The sequence below is a fragment of the Pterocles gutturalis genome, unplaced genomic scaffold (genome assembly GCF_000699245.1).
Source record: "Pterocles gutturalis isolate BGI_N339 unplaced genomic scaffold, ASM69924v1 scaffold12667, whole genome shotgun sequence".
Classification (NCBI taxonomy): domain Eukaryota; kingdom Metazoa; phylum Chordata; class Aves; order Pterocliformes; family Pteroclidae; genus Pterocles; species Pterocles gutturalis.
Window position 1 is genome coordinate 49219 of NW_010112932.1, and position 15067 is coordinate 64285.

The window sequence follows — 15067 nt, forward strand, 5'->3', positions numbered from 1 at the left end:
CTCAGGAGAGCGTTAGGCAAACCACAGCCTTAGAGGGGACAAAAGGTTCTCCTCTGGAAACCAACTATTTCAGGCTCAGACTTATTTTGTGTTTTCACTGATATGAACACAGGCTGAGCTTAAATAGCAAGTGTGATTCGGACAACCCAGACTTTTAACAGCAACCTCCTCATTCATGTGTGGCATTGGCAAAGTGGAAACTAGATTGTGGACCTGACCTGTACTGAGCCCCTCCAAAACCAAGTCAGCAGGCCTTACAGAGATTTAAATCTTTGCCGATTTCTAATATTACTCTTTCTAATGCCCATTCTCCATTTTATGTTCAGCTCTGATCAGGTTTCATTTTTTCCAAGTTCTCATTTTTCTACACCCCACGCACGCAGTCCACAGGATGCACGCGTGGATGGCATACGCCACCACAGATACAAGTTTTATCAATACTCTCTACAGGAAAACAGAATTCAGTTCTAAATACAGAGACACTAGTGACGGCACAGCATCAAGCAGATATTAATACAGAAGTCAACAGAATTATCACAGATGAACCCTTGTGTGGTTAATAGAGGAAACCTGAGTGGAAAACAGAGCCGAGAGGGGGGTTTGTAATGCTTTTGCTGCCCTCTAGGTTTGAATACGAGTACAGCCGTGTATGGTCCTTCACAGCACATCAGAGGTGAATTGGGTTTTTAATTTTAAAGAATAGGGGGTAATATTCATAAAGGTGACAGTAGTTTAGAAATGTCTCATTCTAAAAAAATGGAGTAGGTACTTGCGAGTTAAGCCACGCTAACACCAAACCGGACTGCTCTCATCTCTTCTGTTTCGTATTGCCTTTTTGAGGGTGATGTTCACCTACAAAATAAAAAATTTTGATGTCAAAAGGTGCTCGTTGGTTCCCAATATAGCCAAGATTCTACACCAACTCAAATAGAAATTAGCAGTTCACAGATTATTCCATCTAGTCTCAAAACTACTTTGGAGTTCCACCAGAAAAATCACAAATAATAAAACACATCATTACGAGTAAAGAAAAATGTAGAAGTACCTACTTACATGCTTGCGTACATTACGTCATTCAGAATAAAATAGGTTTTAAATGTTAAATTTTTGAGTCATTATGCTGTGACTTGTGCCACTAACATCTTTAGCATGATTATCTAAAAATATTTCCGTTTTCAAGGATTATCGTCATATTGTGTCTGTTTCCTTGCGTGCAGAATGTCACTGCATAGTCTGTGCAAGCACCGGAACATAAATCATTCTGAACACATGGATCAGTTAATGAGTTTTGGCTTGTGGCTGGCATTAGAAAGGGATGTGTGCCGCAAATGGAAATTCAACACATTGATTAAAAATTTAAATCAGATTCTTATTTCAAGAAATAACTACTATTTCAAAACTTTGTGCACCCACAGAACAAATGAAAAATAATAAAAACCAAACCACATTTCGTTGAGCAGCTTCCCTTCAGCATGCCAAGTTACCTGATCTTCAGGCAAACGTTTTGCAAGCATTTTGGGAACGGTGGAAACATTAGGGGCAAACTACCTTTTTAAATTATAATTAACAAGTAAACAAAGACAGACACCAGAAGTCTTTGTTACACATGTAAGTTGGATCAAATTTTGGACTTGGAAAAATCCCAGCTGTGTATTTTTAAACTGCTTTAAAGCTATTTAACCCCGTCAGCATTTTCATTTCCTAGATCCTGTGCAACAGCTCATTTTAACTGCAGGCTTTAGAACAGAAACCGACACATTGTTATCTCATACCTCTCCTTTCCTAACCTGCCTTGAATTTGAAAGAAAATTCTACATTACTTTGAGAGAACACTGCTCATTTTCTTGCCCATTTCTAAAACTCTTCTTCGTGTCTATTACGTAGTAAGGTGCAATATTTGTGATCTCACCTCTCTGAACATTTTGAAGAAACTCTGAAAATTCATGGAGAGAGATGAAAGATCTGATAACTTTATTAAAACTGTATTCTCGTGTCTCCTTATCCCAAAGAGAGGGTTTGTTGGGTGCTTGTGATAAGCTGCTCTGAACATCACAACATCAAGAAGGGAAAACGAATCATCTTTGAACACCAGCTGAGTTCAAATGTAACAGAGTGGACTCCTTGTTGGGCTACTGATGGCACACCATGAGAACCTGAGCCACACACTAGAGCCTGGAAGAGTTAGTTACGTGTGTCTTAACCATGTGGTTAACAGGCTTGGTTTAACAGGGTGTAGCTGATAACTGCAGAGCAATAGCAGATAACTGATAAGCCCATGTGCACATACATTGGTATGAAGTGATGATAAGTGCATAAAGCCGATGAGCATCCTTACCCAGAGATAACGTAGCGTCTGTGACAATTCATTACTTAATACAGTCTGTATGCAATGCAGACTTTTTTCATTTCCATGTTATTTCTTTTAGGATGTAATTAGGACCATTGTACAGAGCGGTGGGATCAAGCATTTAGTAACTATGGCAACCAGTGAACACGTAATAATGCAAAACGAAGCTCTTGTTGCGCTGGCACTAATAGCAGCTCTAGAGTTAGGTGAGTATCCCAGCAGTTAACTCCACCTGTTTGTTCTCCCATCTGTGCCCAAGAGGAGTCGTACAGGGAGAGTTGTGCGAGTTTATTCTGCAATGTAGAGAAGCCACCTCTTCCACCTGCGTCTCAGTGGCACGGAAACACACGACACCTCGTGCAAACACAGGCAGGCAATACGGTTGTGCAGCACACTGGAGTTTGCTGGTAATGCAGTGCTTGCTCCATTATTCTGGTAGGTGATCACATGATCTGGAAAGGCCTTCGAACAGAACTTTCAGATTTTGGGCAGAACCCAAAAGGGTAACGGTTAGGAAAATCATACTTCGGAGTGGAGACTGACCTGACAACATTCCTACACAGGAATGGTTAATACCCAGCTGAGAGGGCTTCTCAAAGTGAAGTTTTCACTTACCTCATCAGTGAGAGCTAAAGAAAACACAGAGGCAGACGATGCCCCCAAAATGGTTTTATTAGGTTCCACAGAAATAGACGCAAGAGTTGCCATATGAAGGCAAAGATGATTACATGTCTTGACCTGCCTTTGTAGTAGCTCAGCTTACCAAACAAAAAGGTAAATGCCCAACAGAGGTTTTCTTTGTCCTGTTTGCTTGTTTATTAACTAAGATAAGGAACTAAACAAGCAACTTCACATATTTTTTCTCTATTTCATCACTTACCATTGTGTACTATAGGAATTCTATGTTCAACTTCCAAATCACTGCCACTGCATCAGGGAATTGATTCAATTAAAAGGAAAAATGTTCGTATTCACATGACTCATCTAACCCTTCTTTGTCTTGTCTTCAGATATTTAAAGGTTTTGAGCCTGAATCTAGTATGTAATGTTTCTTAGAAAACTACAGAGCAAGTAACTCACACTCTGAACTTTTTCAGTGTTTATAATCAATCTTGAGCTCCCTCTACCACAGAATCAAGAATTACACCATCTGTATTTCCTCAGACAAAATTTCCAAAAGCAAATTCAGGCCTTGCAAGTCTTGAAAGTTCAAATATGGCAGATTTTGGCCTAAATAGCTAGAAAGCCTGGTGGCTTTTCCCATCATCTCACTGCACATTTAAGATTGCATTTTATCATTAAATTCTGTGATTGTCCTTTCAAGCAGTTAGGCTATTTTACATTTTCATAAAAAGAGCTGTGATTCCTGTCATCATACCATCTAATACGTGCTTCAGTTTTACAGCACTGAGTTATGTATCACAGCAGCACCCTCACTACGGTGAGAGATCCACGTTTCAATAAACGGCTAACACATGGAGACACCAAAGCCAGCAGCACTCCCAGATTTACAGATTTTCACTTGTATTTCAGTCACTGCTGAAAAGGATCTCGAAAACGCTCAGCTTGTTCAGATTCTACACAGACTGCTCTCAGACGACAGGAGTGCTCCAGAAATCAAATACAACTCCATGGTGCTGATCTGTGCCCTTATAGGATCTGGTGAGTATTCAGGAGGGACTGCTTTCCGAAGAGATTGGTGTTTAAACTTAGATCTGCAGAAGCTGGATGCGCCTAGCTTAAACTTCGACTGACATGAGAGAAATGAAAGGCATTTAAAACTACAGTATCAGGCTCTCTTTGCAAATATGCAGAGAACAAGAACTTTGTTTCACCTGTTAGTGGGAGGTTCCCCATAACTGATGTGTGACGGCTTTTGTTTATTGGTCAACTTAGTGAAGCAAAATTTGGTGGAATCTTGCAAGGAGCCTCCTTACTTTTAGTTTTAAATTCCTACAAGAATGGTAGGAAACAAAGATACAGGTAATAAATACGTGCAAGGCTGCATGTGCACACAACGGAGGACTTAGTCCAGCACGCAGGCTGGCATCCTGCTTTGGGGGGATCCTCACACTTACCTCACTGGGAAGAGTCCTGCTCTCCGCAGCCCTCACAGGCTCAGCCCAGCAGCAGGCACAACTGTTCACGGGTGCTTGGAAAGACGAGGAGGACATGCTCTAACACCTGCCAGTGCTGGGCACGGCCAAGTCTAACATTTCTGAGCTAACCATCTGCTAAAGGTCAGGCTGTTCGGAGGGTGGTGTAGCAGACTATGGCTCGGTACTGCCCACACACACGTGGGAAGCTGCAAACGCAAACAAACAAACAAGAGCAAGGTGGCACGGGAAATTGGATTTCCAGCTGAGGTTTCCAGAAGTGGCTATGTTTCTTTCAGTCAGTTCTTTAAGAAGTATTTACTGTGGGGAAGGAGAAGAAGTTTCATTCCATAAAGATTTCAAAAATGTACAGACAACTAAGATGCCAAAGAACTGGATGAAGTACAGAAAGGTGTGAGAGGCTGTCTGCATATGATTTGCCAAGTGTGAAACATTTGAAGGTTCTCCACAGATGAGTTCACAGCAATTCAATTAAATTGATTAAAAGCTATCATAGCTAAGTGTGTGCTGTCTCTGTAAACAAGGCTGCTTTTTTTTTTCCTCTTAAACAGAGTTCTCCATGCCTACTGCAAGTGTAACTCTGGTGACCTGTACATCCCTGTGAGTGAATGCTGTATTACTGCCATCTTAAAGCAACAAATATTTGTTTTTAGAGCAGTATGTACATCTCAATGTACAAAGACTGAGCTCAGAATTTGCTAAGAAGCCTCAGGTCCCAGTAAGCATTCACTTGAATGTTAAGTCTTGTAATCTAGCTGTTACTCACAACCTTCCTGAGCCATTTTGTGCCTGGGATTATCCATCCATTTTAGAGCAGAAGCCTTTCCGCAGAAGTTCCCCCTCAGCCTCACTGGGACGTTCTTGCACGTATTCCCACTGCTTCCAACTGAAATCATTCTCAGAAATTCTGCCTGACACTTGCATTTTCCCTTCCCTGAACCTTGTCACCTGCAAGATTGACAGTTATTTAAATACCTGTGTCTCTATTCCACCTGTGTCAGGAGCAGCCTCGTCTCAGGGGTTTTTCTTAGTGTTCTCCAGGCGGTTCAGTCTGCCACCGCACCATGAGCTTTGCCTGGACATGGGGTGTCTTAGCCCACTCCCAAGGAGCAGCCAGCACATTATTGCAATATGCAGCTGGAAAGTTAGGACCCAGCACTTGGCTGACCCAGTGTTCAGCCCAGCTTCTTGATGAACAAACGCGTGTAAAATCAGTGAGTACAGGAGAGTAACAACAGAGCAGCACTGGTATTAACTTTTTTTTTTTTGGTAACTATTTTAACCGAGGGGGCATCAAAGAGTGAAGTCTGCTCTTTGCACGTGAAGACACTAAAACACCTCTCTCTTCCAGCTCTGCCTATAAATTACTTTCACCACTGTCTCCACACAGTGCGCATTTGTATTTACATGTTTCTGTATTTACTGTAAACAGAGCTGCGCAGCCAGTTTAATTGACCTCAGTATAGTTCTGTAAAGACTAGAAGTAGTTGCTAAGTTTAATTCTCCAGTGACTGCTGTTACTATCCTTTGTTACAGGGTATCTGGTATCACATTTAACTTGATATTGCCAACAGCTGTGTGTTAAGCAGCCAATAGATATATATTTGTGTGTGATTTTTGCCATCTGGAAGTTGCTCTTGCAACTGAGTGAATGGATGGAAAGAGGGGAAAAAACTAGGACAATGGAAAACAGAAACACATAACAAAGAATTAGCAAAAGCAGAGCATTCGTAGCTCGCACAGTCACTGCTGTGTGTCAGGGGCTCCAGGCTCACAAGTCTGTACGTTAAGCAGAAGTATTCAGCCACTGTAAAGCACAGTCAATTCCTGAAATTCAATTCAGCAACACCTGCTTCAACATGACAATATCTTGGAAGGAGAAAGTGCACAAGTGCTTACGCAGCAGAAGCACCTCAACAGCTTCACTGATATCATTCTGTATACATGGCATGGGCTCCCAGGTGCACAGCAGGGCGAGAGGTCCCAGCTCTTACACCACAGGGGTTAAACTGCAAGCGAACTGAAAACATGTGAACAAGAAAGTAGGTAGGAAGGGAAACAAATGTTGGAGCTTGCTATTAAAAAAAAAGGTGCATAGCATACAGCCTAGCTAATCTGAAACAGATGGTTGGAATTTTGCCTGGGAAGCTCAGGGATTAGGCCTCCAAGAGCACCTGAGAAGAAGAAGAAGAAAAAAAAAAAAAAAGTAGGTGTGTGTTGCTGAATAGGAGTTCACTAGAGTGGCCTGAACAGGGCATGAAACAAAAGCAGCTTCACTTCTCAACTGTGAGATGATTGGAGTGCAGGGCTTTGAGAAAACTCATCAAATTTAAAAAAAAAAAAAAAAAAAAAAAAAGGCAAGCTCAATTTTATGGGTCGTTCCCAACCTTTCCTTATAAATACAAAGCACAGTACAATCTAAGATCAGAATTGTCAAACCGTGGCTCACAGTTTTGAGTAAAACCCAATTGCTGCACACACTGCATGGAGCAATGCACGAGGTGTCTGTTGTATTTGCATTCACTTCAGAGCTGAGCTGTAAACAGACAGCTAACAGTGACCAAGTGGTGACCCATCCAGTAAAGAACCATCTCACCCACTTCACACCCCCACACAAACAGCCCCAGCCAGTCTGATACGGATAAACAATATAAGGAACCCTACAAGGCAGGCTTGCTTGGCCAGGCTAGTTTAAGGAATAAAGCAGAAAAGTATTTTTACTACAATTACTTCCTAAGCATCTGTTTCGGAAGGCAGTCCCAGTGGATTTTTGTAACTGTTATGCAGCAGCTTCATCCTGCATCTGTACCTGAAATCTGTGGAGTCTGTGCGTGCCCTGGAGAGTTCTCTCCATCCTCAAAAGCAATTCAAAAAAGTAAATGAAACGATTATGTGTACACATGTATTTGTGTGCTTATGCCTGTATGGGATTCAATAGAAAAGTTTATTTTGCCTGCCTCATACAAAGCACCGTTTCTTTTACTATTTCTTTTTTCAGAACCTCTTCAAAAGGAAGTGCAGAGCATGGCATTTCTAGAAGTCGTATCAAAACTCCGCAGCCATGAGAACAAAACTGTTGCCCAGCAGGCCTCGCTAACAGAGCAGAGACTCGCTGTAGAAAGCTGAGGAAGGTCTCGTTTCCAGCGCATCCCGTCACAGAATCACCTTTGTCCTCCGTCCTGCTGCCGCTCCCACTCTGTTTTCCACTGTATCACTTGTGCATGCGTGTAATGTTCCCACACAAATCGATGAACTGCTGTAGGTACCCATCCAAAAAGGTTTCTACAAATTCATAGGTGGTGTTAACATGAACCTGCCTCCACCCGTAACTGTTCTACTTGTATTCTTGTTGCTTGGGCCACGTAGTAGAATGTGCATGTTGTAGTCCTATGATGATGTAGAAGTGGTACTACACAATGTTCCTCACGCCCCTTAACTGCGTAACGATGTACTACTAAACTAGGGACAATACAAGAGGCAGCAAGTCCAGGCTCGTGTGCTGGCTGTAGGATTAAGAAGTAAATCTAGCTCCATTTTTGGTGCTTTGGAGATTCAGGTTTGAATGCAATGTGCTGCTGCTCATTCACTGGTCTTGCCTATTAATGTCAAACTCGTGGTACCTAGAGGTAACAAATAAAAATTTCAGTGCTCTCACTTTATCCTGTGGTTTGTCCTTTTTTGGAACCGCACGCAGAAGTTGCGACTGCACCACCACGCACTGCTGAGGAGCCTTTTTCGTTCCTGGCTCTGGCCCCGACGCAATCACTGCCTTTCAGTTGAGCAAATACAAAAGGAAAATTCCAACCACTGTCACTACATATGCTCACACAGAGGCACTGTGTGGTTCAACAATCATGTGTTTAACAGGGATACACTGTGCAATCCTTATCCCATAAAGCCATGAGGGTAGTGAGTGCACTTGGGCTTGCTTGGCATCGGGTTTTTGTTTGTTGGGGGTTTTTTTCTAGATGGATTTGTAAAGGCATTATCTTGCAGCAACTTCTCAACAGCACACCATCAACTGAGAAATGCAGATACAAGAATCTTTCTGTTTCTCCTTTCCTAGGTAAAGGAGTTGGGAAATTGCCAGTTTAAGCATCTTATCTCACAGCTGCTCTTTTGTAGGTTTGTAACGTGCCAGTAAGCAAGCCAGCAGACAACTTTTTGGCAAAACAGGGAGCAGTTGGGATAGCAGCTTCCAGCAAGCCAGCACATGTTATTTTTGACTGTGTGATACACTATTGTGTAGCTTGATCAAGCCCACAATGCACAAAGATCAGAAGACCTGGAACAATTTTTCAAGTGAATTCAGCACTCACAGAGCTGACGTGCCAGCCTCAGAAGTTTCTGGCTCCTTTTTTATCAGCAGAGGCAACAAACCAAACCCAGAGGCCAAGCACCCATGTGATCTCATGCCATGCGGCTGCGAAAACACAGCTTTTGACCTTCCCAAATTCCCTTCCCAGCTCCATGAAATCACTGGCTATCCCACGGACACTGTGCTGGGAAGATTCCAGCCATCGACAGGAAAGGGATTATGCACACAAGCTGGGTATGAACAGAAACTTGCCTCAAAGAGTCAGTTGAAGCTCCAAGGCTGTACCAAAACCCAGCAGATGCTGCAGGAGCATTCACGCAGAAGAGATTCCATGTCCATTTAATCCAGTGCCAGAAACACACACAAAAAGCCTCACATACTAAACTCTACCAAAGCCTCTTACTGCAAAAAAAATTCAGAAGACATTTTCTAGTAATAGTGCAATAAAAGCTGTGAACACAGACCAGGACCCCGTGACATCAGGCTCCGAATAACACAGAACCATGTTTACAATCACAGTTCATAGTGGACTCACGCGAGCCCAAGTTTTCTCAGGCATGGAAATCATAGAATCATAGAATCACAGAATGACCCGGGTTGGAAGGGACCTCAAGGATCATGTAGCTCCAACCCCCCTGCCTGGCAGGGCCACCAAACATACACATTTACTAGATCAGGTTGCCCAGGGCCCCGTCCAACCTGGCCTTGAACACCTCCAAGGACGGGGCATCCACAACCTCCCTGGGCAGCCTGTTCCAGGGCCTAACCACTCTCCTAGTAAAGAACTTCCCCCTAACATCCAACCTAAATCTTCCCTCCTTCAACTTGTATCCATTTCCCCTAGTCCTGCTATTGTCGGCCCTTTCAAAGAGTTTACTCCCCTCCTGGGTGTAGATTCCCTTCAGGTATTGAAAGGCTGCAATGAGGTCACCCCGCAGCCTTCTCTTCCCCAGGCTGAACAAGCCTTTCCATCGATTTAGAAATCCCAAAAGACATCTGAAAGACCAGTTATCAATGACTTACCTGGTTCTAGAGAGAGACTGTTCCTTTTGACGTGGGTATAAACTGCAAGAGCTTACACGAGCTGATGGCAATCAACAAAGTTGTGACACCAACAAAATTCCCATTCACCTGGTTGTCTAACTGGGCCTCAGGTTACGCATTAACCATATCCATATCACCAGAGTTTTATTAGGGATACCACCGGCACAGCAAGCACAAAGGCCAACACTGATACCCTTCTACTTTCAGACGGTTTCCCCAGATGGAGTATCAAATGGCTTACAGTTCTAGATAAAATCTGTGCTAAGCCTACACGCAAAGGAAAAGCCTCCATAAGGGCAGAGATGGGTGTGTGTTGCAGTAGGAGATAATTGAAGGGACTGTATCTACCCACACAAATATTGGGCTGTTCTGAGGCATGCTGCAGCCTGCAGGTTATTTCTGTGTAGTTGGTAAATCATTTATCCTCTGAGCTTCTTTTAATAAGAGAAATGGGATCTAAGGACATTACTGTCATGTGCATTTTGCTACTTAATTGACTGAAGTCAACTGAAATGAAATTGCTGACAATACTTCTGATCAGATGTTTAGGAGACAGATTACATCTAAGCAAAGTTCGGCAGCTGCTGCTCAGAGTATTTTCATGATGGTCACGCCAGACATTGGGCCTTTTCCTGTCTACTGCTGCAGCCAACCGAGCTCAAACGACCCCTGCTGCCACACTCCACAGGGCAGGCGGCACCTCCCTGGTATTTTACATTCGGCTGCATCTGTGTGGCTTTTGCAAGACCTCCATCAGCCAGGAGGATTAAAAGCACACACACGTTTTTACATTCCAGTGTGGAAATAAAAGGAAAAGTTTCATTTTGGGTAAAGCACACACCCCAAAAACATGAACTTGGATCCAGAGGACTTATTGGTCCAGTGAGACCACAAAACCCAGAAGAGGTCATTTGTGTCAGAAGTCCTAGAAATGGTAACCAGCCACAGCTTCCAGAAACAGCATGCCAGGCTGTTAAGAGTTTGACAGAATGCAGGTCACCAGTCCTAGTCTTCCCATCATGAAAATGGCTTATCCAAGTGTGTCACATCTATCGTGTGTTACAAAGATTTTAGTCAATGCCCTCAACTTTGCTTCTTTTTGGTCAACTTTTGTTCCTCCCTCCCTAGGCAAGGCCCCCACATTTGCATTCTCATTTTGCCAAGTCATTTCCGCATCTTCAGATAAATGTATATGCCTGAAATATGCAAAAGGCATCGGGCTTCAATCTGGATAGAGAGACACGCTTTTAAATCAGTCATGGTGGTGTTTTGTAGACAAAACTGTAGGCTTGAGATATTGAATTGAATTGGCTTGCTCTACAGTCTTTGAAATACTAAAAAACTGGGCTCCTTCCTCCTCCGGCTAAACAAGCACAAGACATCATCACCCATTCTCACCTGCACAAGAATATAAGCCAGCTCTCACTGCTTCTGTTTAAGGACATGCTGCACTTAGAAAAGTGAAATTCCCACCTCCCTTTGCAAAAAGTTTAATCAAGTAATGAAAAACCCGCTTTGTGCTGCTCCCTGCAAAGCAGCGACTTCTGCACAGTCCAGGGCCACTGAAACGGTCGTGGAGAGAGCTCCAGCAGCCACCGCAGTCCAAGGAACACCACTGACCTGTCGGAAGGAAGCAGAGCACGGTCATTAGCCAGAGACTTCAACAGCAGTTGACAGATGTGGGATCTCCTCCCATGGGGATGTGTTCTTCATGTATTGGCTTATTCATTTACGGGCAGCCGCTGATGACATGATAATGTGTTTTGTGACTTAATTATAACACAATATTCTACACTGTCTTTGATAGACTTTGAGATTTATTTCCCCTGTTAGCTTGGGGGATGGCAGGCAGGGGGTCTTCTCCTGGAGGAATTTCACATGAACATATCTTTGTGTTGTCAATGTTAAGTGCTACATCAAGAGTACACATTCACAACGCCATATTTCACGCAATTTTATTTATAAAATTGTAATTATCTAACAAATTGCATATAAAATGATTTACTTCAAGTAAATACAGAATACTGCACAACTATTAAAACTATTGTATTGTCCATCATAAGTGTATTAAAACATTCCTAAAAAATGCCTCTATTAAAAAACAAAAAACCCAAGAACACAAGTAGCATGATCAAGACCACTTCCAATAGCTTAAAATGAATTCCCAGGAAGTTGCATTCACTTCCTGAGTAGACTCCAGTTACATCCATTGAGATCAGCATGTGATACAATACCACAGTCTAACGCTAAAGATGACAAGTGATACATTATGCACCTGATCTATGCTTTTCTCCTAGACTGCAGGTAACCAGTCTGAAATCAGAAAACTAAAGCTCAAGTCAAACTCTACTGGGCATGCAGTTCTGTTATAACAATACTTTCAATAAGTGTAGTTGGCTTTTACAATCAATTTTACAACTGATAAAAAAAAAAAGGAACACAAGAGAATACATTCGTATAAAAAGGAATGATACACAAAGGGTAAATATCGACACCTTGTCATACACCCCAGCATGAACCAGAGAGAGATTCAGTTGGAGATAATCTGGAATTCACGACATATCAGAGACAGGGCTGGGTCACAAAACCCAAATCCCAGTCTCCCCAGAGCTCCAGGTAGTATCAAGTCCATCTCTACTATGTACACAGTGTGAAGATGAACACACATACAGATGGAGATCTTTATTAACACATTTATATTGCCAGAACACAGACAGCTACCAGTGCTGCCTGCTGCACACTAGTAGTCACAACACTGATTTTTATACTGGATGGTAAGAGAGGCAGATTTTTTTTTCCCCCCCTTCAAGTGGCAAAATTTGGTAGCTAATGGATCCAACAGGGTAGTTTTAGTTTATTTGCTTTAGGCAGTTTCATGACCAATTACAGGTATCTGAAAAAGCTTCAGAGAGAAAACAAAAACAGGAGGGAAGAACTGGAACCCTCAGCGCTGCTCGACACCTGTCGAGATCTAATCTCCTTCCTGGGTATTTGGCTGGACTGCCATTTCAATGCACCCAAAAGGCACACACAGCAAGAAAGGAAACAATCAAAAATTCATACAAGAGTTTCTCTTGTCACCAACACTGTTAATAAGAATCAGTTTTACCAAGGGCACCTCTGAAGTAGTAAAAACACTGCTTAACATCCAGGGCAGTTTTTACAGCACCACGTTTAGTCCTGCCCCAAGTGATGGCAGCCTCCTGGGACCTCCCACCCTCCGCTCTACAGTCCAGTGCTGTTCTAATGCCAAGTAGCAAAGCAAAAGGCATGGGAGGTCCTGCAACTACCCAGAGCCCGAAGGCAGGCCAGGGCTGACCTCCCCCGCTGCCTGCCGCCTGCCCGCTGGGTAGACACGGGATGGCAGCCGATCCTGCAACTACCCAGAGCCCGAAGGCGGGCCAGGGCTGACCTCCCCCGCCGCCTGCCGCCCGCCCGCTGGGTAGACACGGGATGGCAGCCGGTGAAAGCACTCCCGCATCACCTCCCAGGCCAGGGAAAGCCTGAACCACCCCTCTGTTTTCATCAGCAAACTCTCTGGACACCTTTCGTATCTCTAATAACACATTTAGGGTGAAAAGCAGTCATGTGCAAGAATCACTTAATCTGCATGCTACTATTTACATTTCAAACACTATTTACACACCAGAACTGCAATTAGCATCTCTCCCAAAGGGGAGAGAGGGCAGCTTTCAGGACAGAATACACTTGAGCAAGCATCTCCACAGCTTCCAACTCTAAGGGGCACAATCTAAATTATGGATTTTGAAGCAAAGAGATCGTACTGCTATTGAAACTGATACGAAGAGATAAATCAAACATTTGTCCATTAAGCTATTATTATAAAAACAAACAAAAAAGAGAGAGCGCGAGCTCAAGCAACAGAAAGGCCTGTGAATACAGACAGTATTTAAAAATCAGAGGAACAAGGACTGTGATGCCCTTTGGCAAGGCTCAGTGGGGAATTTGGAAATGACTTTAAAGCCAAAGCTACTGCTGGAGCTACCAGACCTCTCATTAGAAATGCCACCATCTCATACAAATCATCCAGCAAACAGAGCTGTTTCACACTCCACAAGGGCCATAAGCCTGACAACAAATTTCTGAACAACCACTGCACATCAAAGATAATTGGGGACCACTGAACTCGCATCTACCCCACCACCACACCAGGCAGGTTAGAAATTGCCAAGAAGTCATACCGCCTACTATATCTTATTGCTTTAGAAAATGAGCCCATGCAGACAGCAGTTGTGCTCTAGTTGCAGCTCACCTGAAGTTTTCACAAAGTTTTCTGGAAGAAAGCTTGCTTGCATTTGGCAGGCTCTGACAGTAACAGATTGATTTCCAAGGCCTCCCACAAGCTTTCCAAACAGGACCCCTAAGCTGCTGAGAAGCTGTTGATAGGGCATTTCTAGGACATCTTACCACCCATTCTGTAGACAAAAAATGCAGGAATTAAATGTGCAATATAGACAGCTAATCCTGAACATTCAGTACGCATCCAACAAACAACTGCAAAAATGAGGAAAATAAGAGCATCTCTTGTGAGCAGGGAAGGGGGGAGGATCAGCATCTGCAGCAATAAAGACAAGCTCTAGAAAAATAAGTTATTTAGTGGTTTTTGTAAGAACAGTCAGTCATTCTGGGACTCAGCTGAAGTGTTGCATGTTTGTGTGTACATGTGCAAGTAGTGAGAACAAGGTGTGCTCACCTCAGAGCATCTACCTTCCTATCAGTCTGACAGTGCCAACAGCATGTCCAGCAGACTGGAACTCAGAGAACAGCGTGACAAGACAGAAGGCCAATACAGTACAACTGCAGAAATTCAAGTAGAAGAATTAAGTTGTCTTCAGAAGCCCACAGCAGCAACAGCAGGATCAGCGGCAACAAGGAATGTTCCTGTAACATAGGCTTTTCTGCTTTTTCACCAAACCAAAGCACTGGGTCACAATCAAGGCTCTTGAGCAGAGGGGTTACTTCCTCAACCACACTTCCCTGATTTCTCCCTGCACCATTTTGTCTCATGCAGCAACACTGGTGCTGATGATCTGCCTGTCCTGCTGCTATCAGGCAAAACAGTGTGCCCCTTCGGGGGGAAACAAACAGCAGTAACTCCTCAAGTTGAGGAGTGGCTAAGAAAAACATAACGCTGTGGTGAGGTGGAACCAACTCTATTAAGGACAGTGAATTATCATTACTTTCAAAGGCTTTAAAAAAAAATTTACTCTGAGTCATGGC

At 43.3% G+C, this 15067-nt stretch overlaps 1 protein-coding gene across 1 annotated transcript in view; it reads left to right on the plus strand.

Annotated features, from left to right (window-relative positions):
* RAP1GDS1 (RAP1, GTP-GDP dissociation stimulator 1) overlaps nt 1–8123 on the plus strand; it is a gene marked incomplete at its 5' end in the record, with an annotated part of 48909 nt that extends 40786 nt beyond the window's left edge. The window contains 3 exons of the mRNA XM_010074256.1: nt 2427–2553; nt 3881–4009; nt 7463–8123. Of these exons, the coding sequence (XP_010072558.1) occupies nt 2427–2553; nt 3881–4009; nt 7463–7590 (384 nt within the window). The remainder of the gene's footprint in view (nt 1–2426; nt 2554–3880; nt 4010–7462) is intronic.
* Between the last annotated feature and the right edge of the window lie 6944 nt (nt 8124–15067).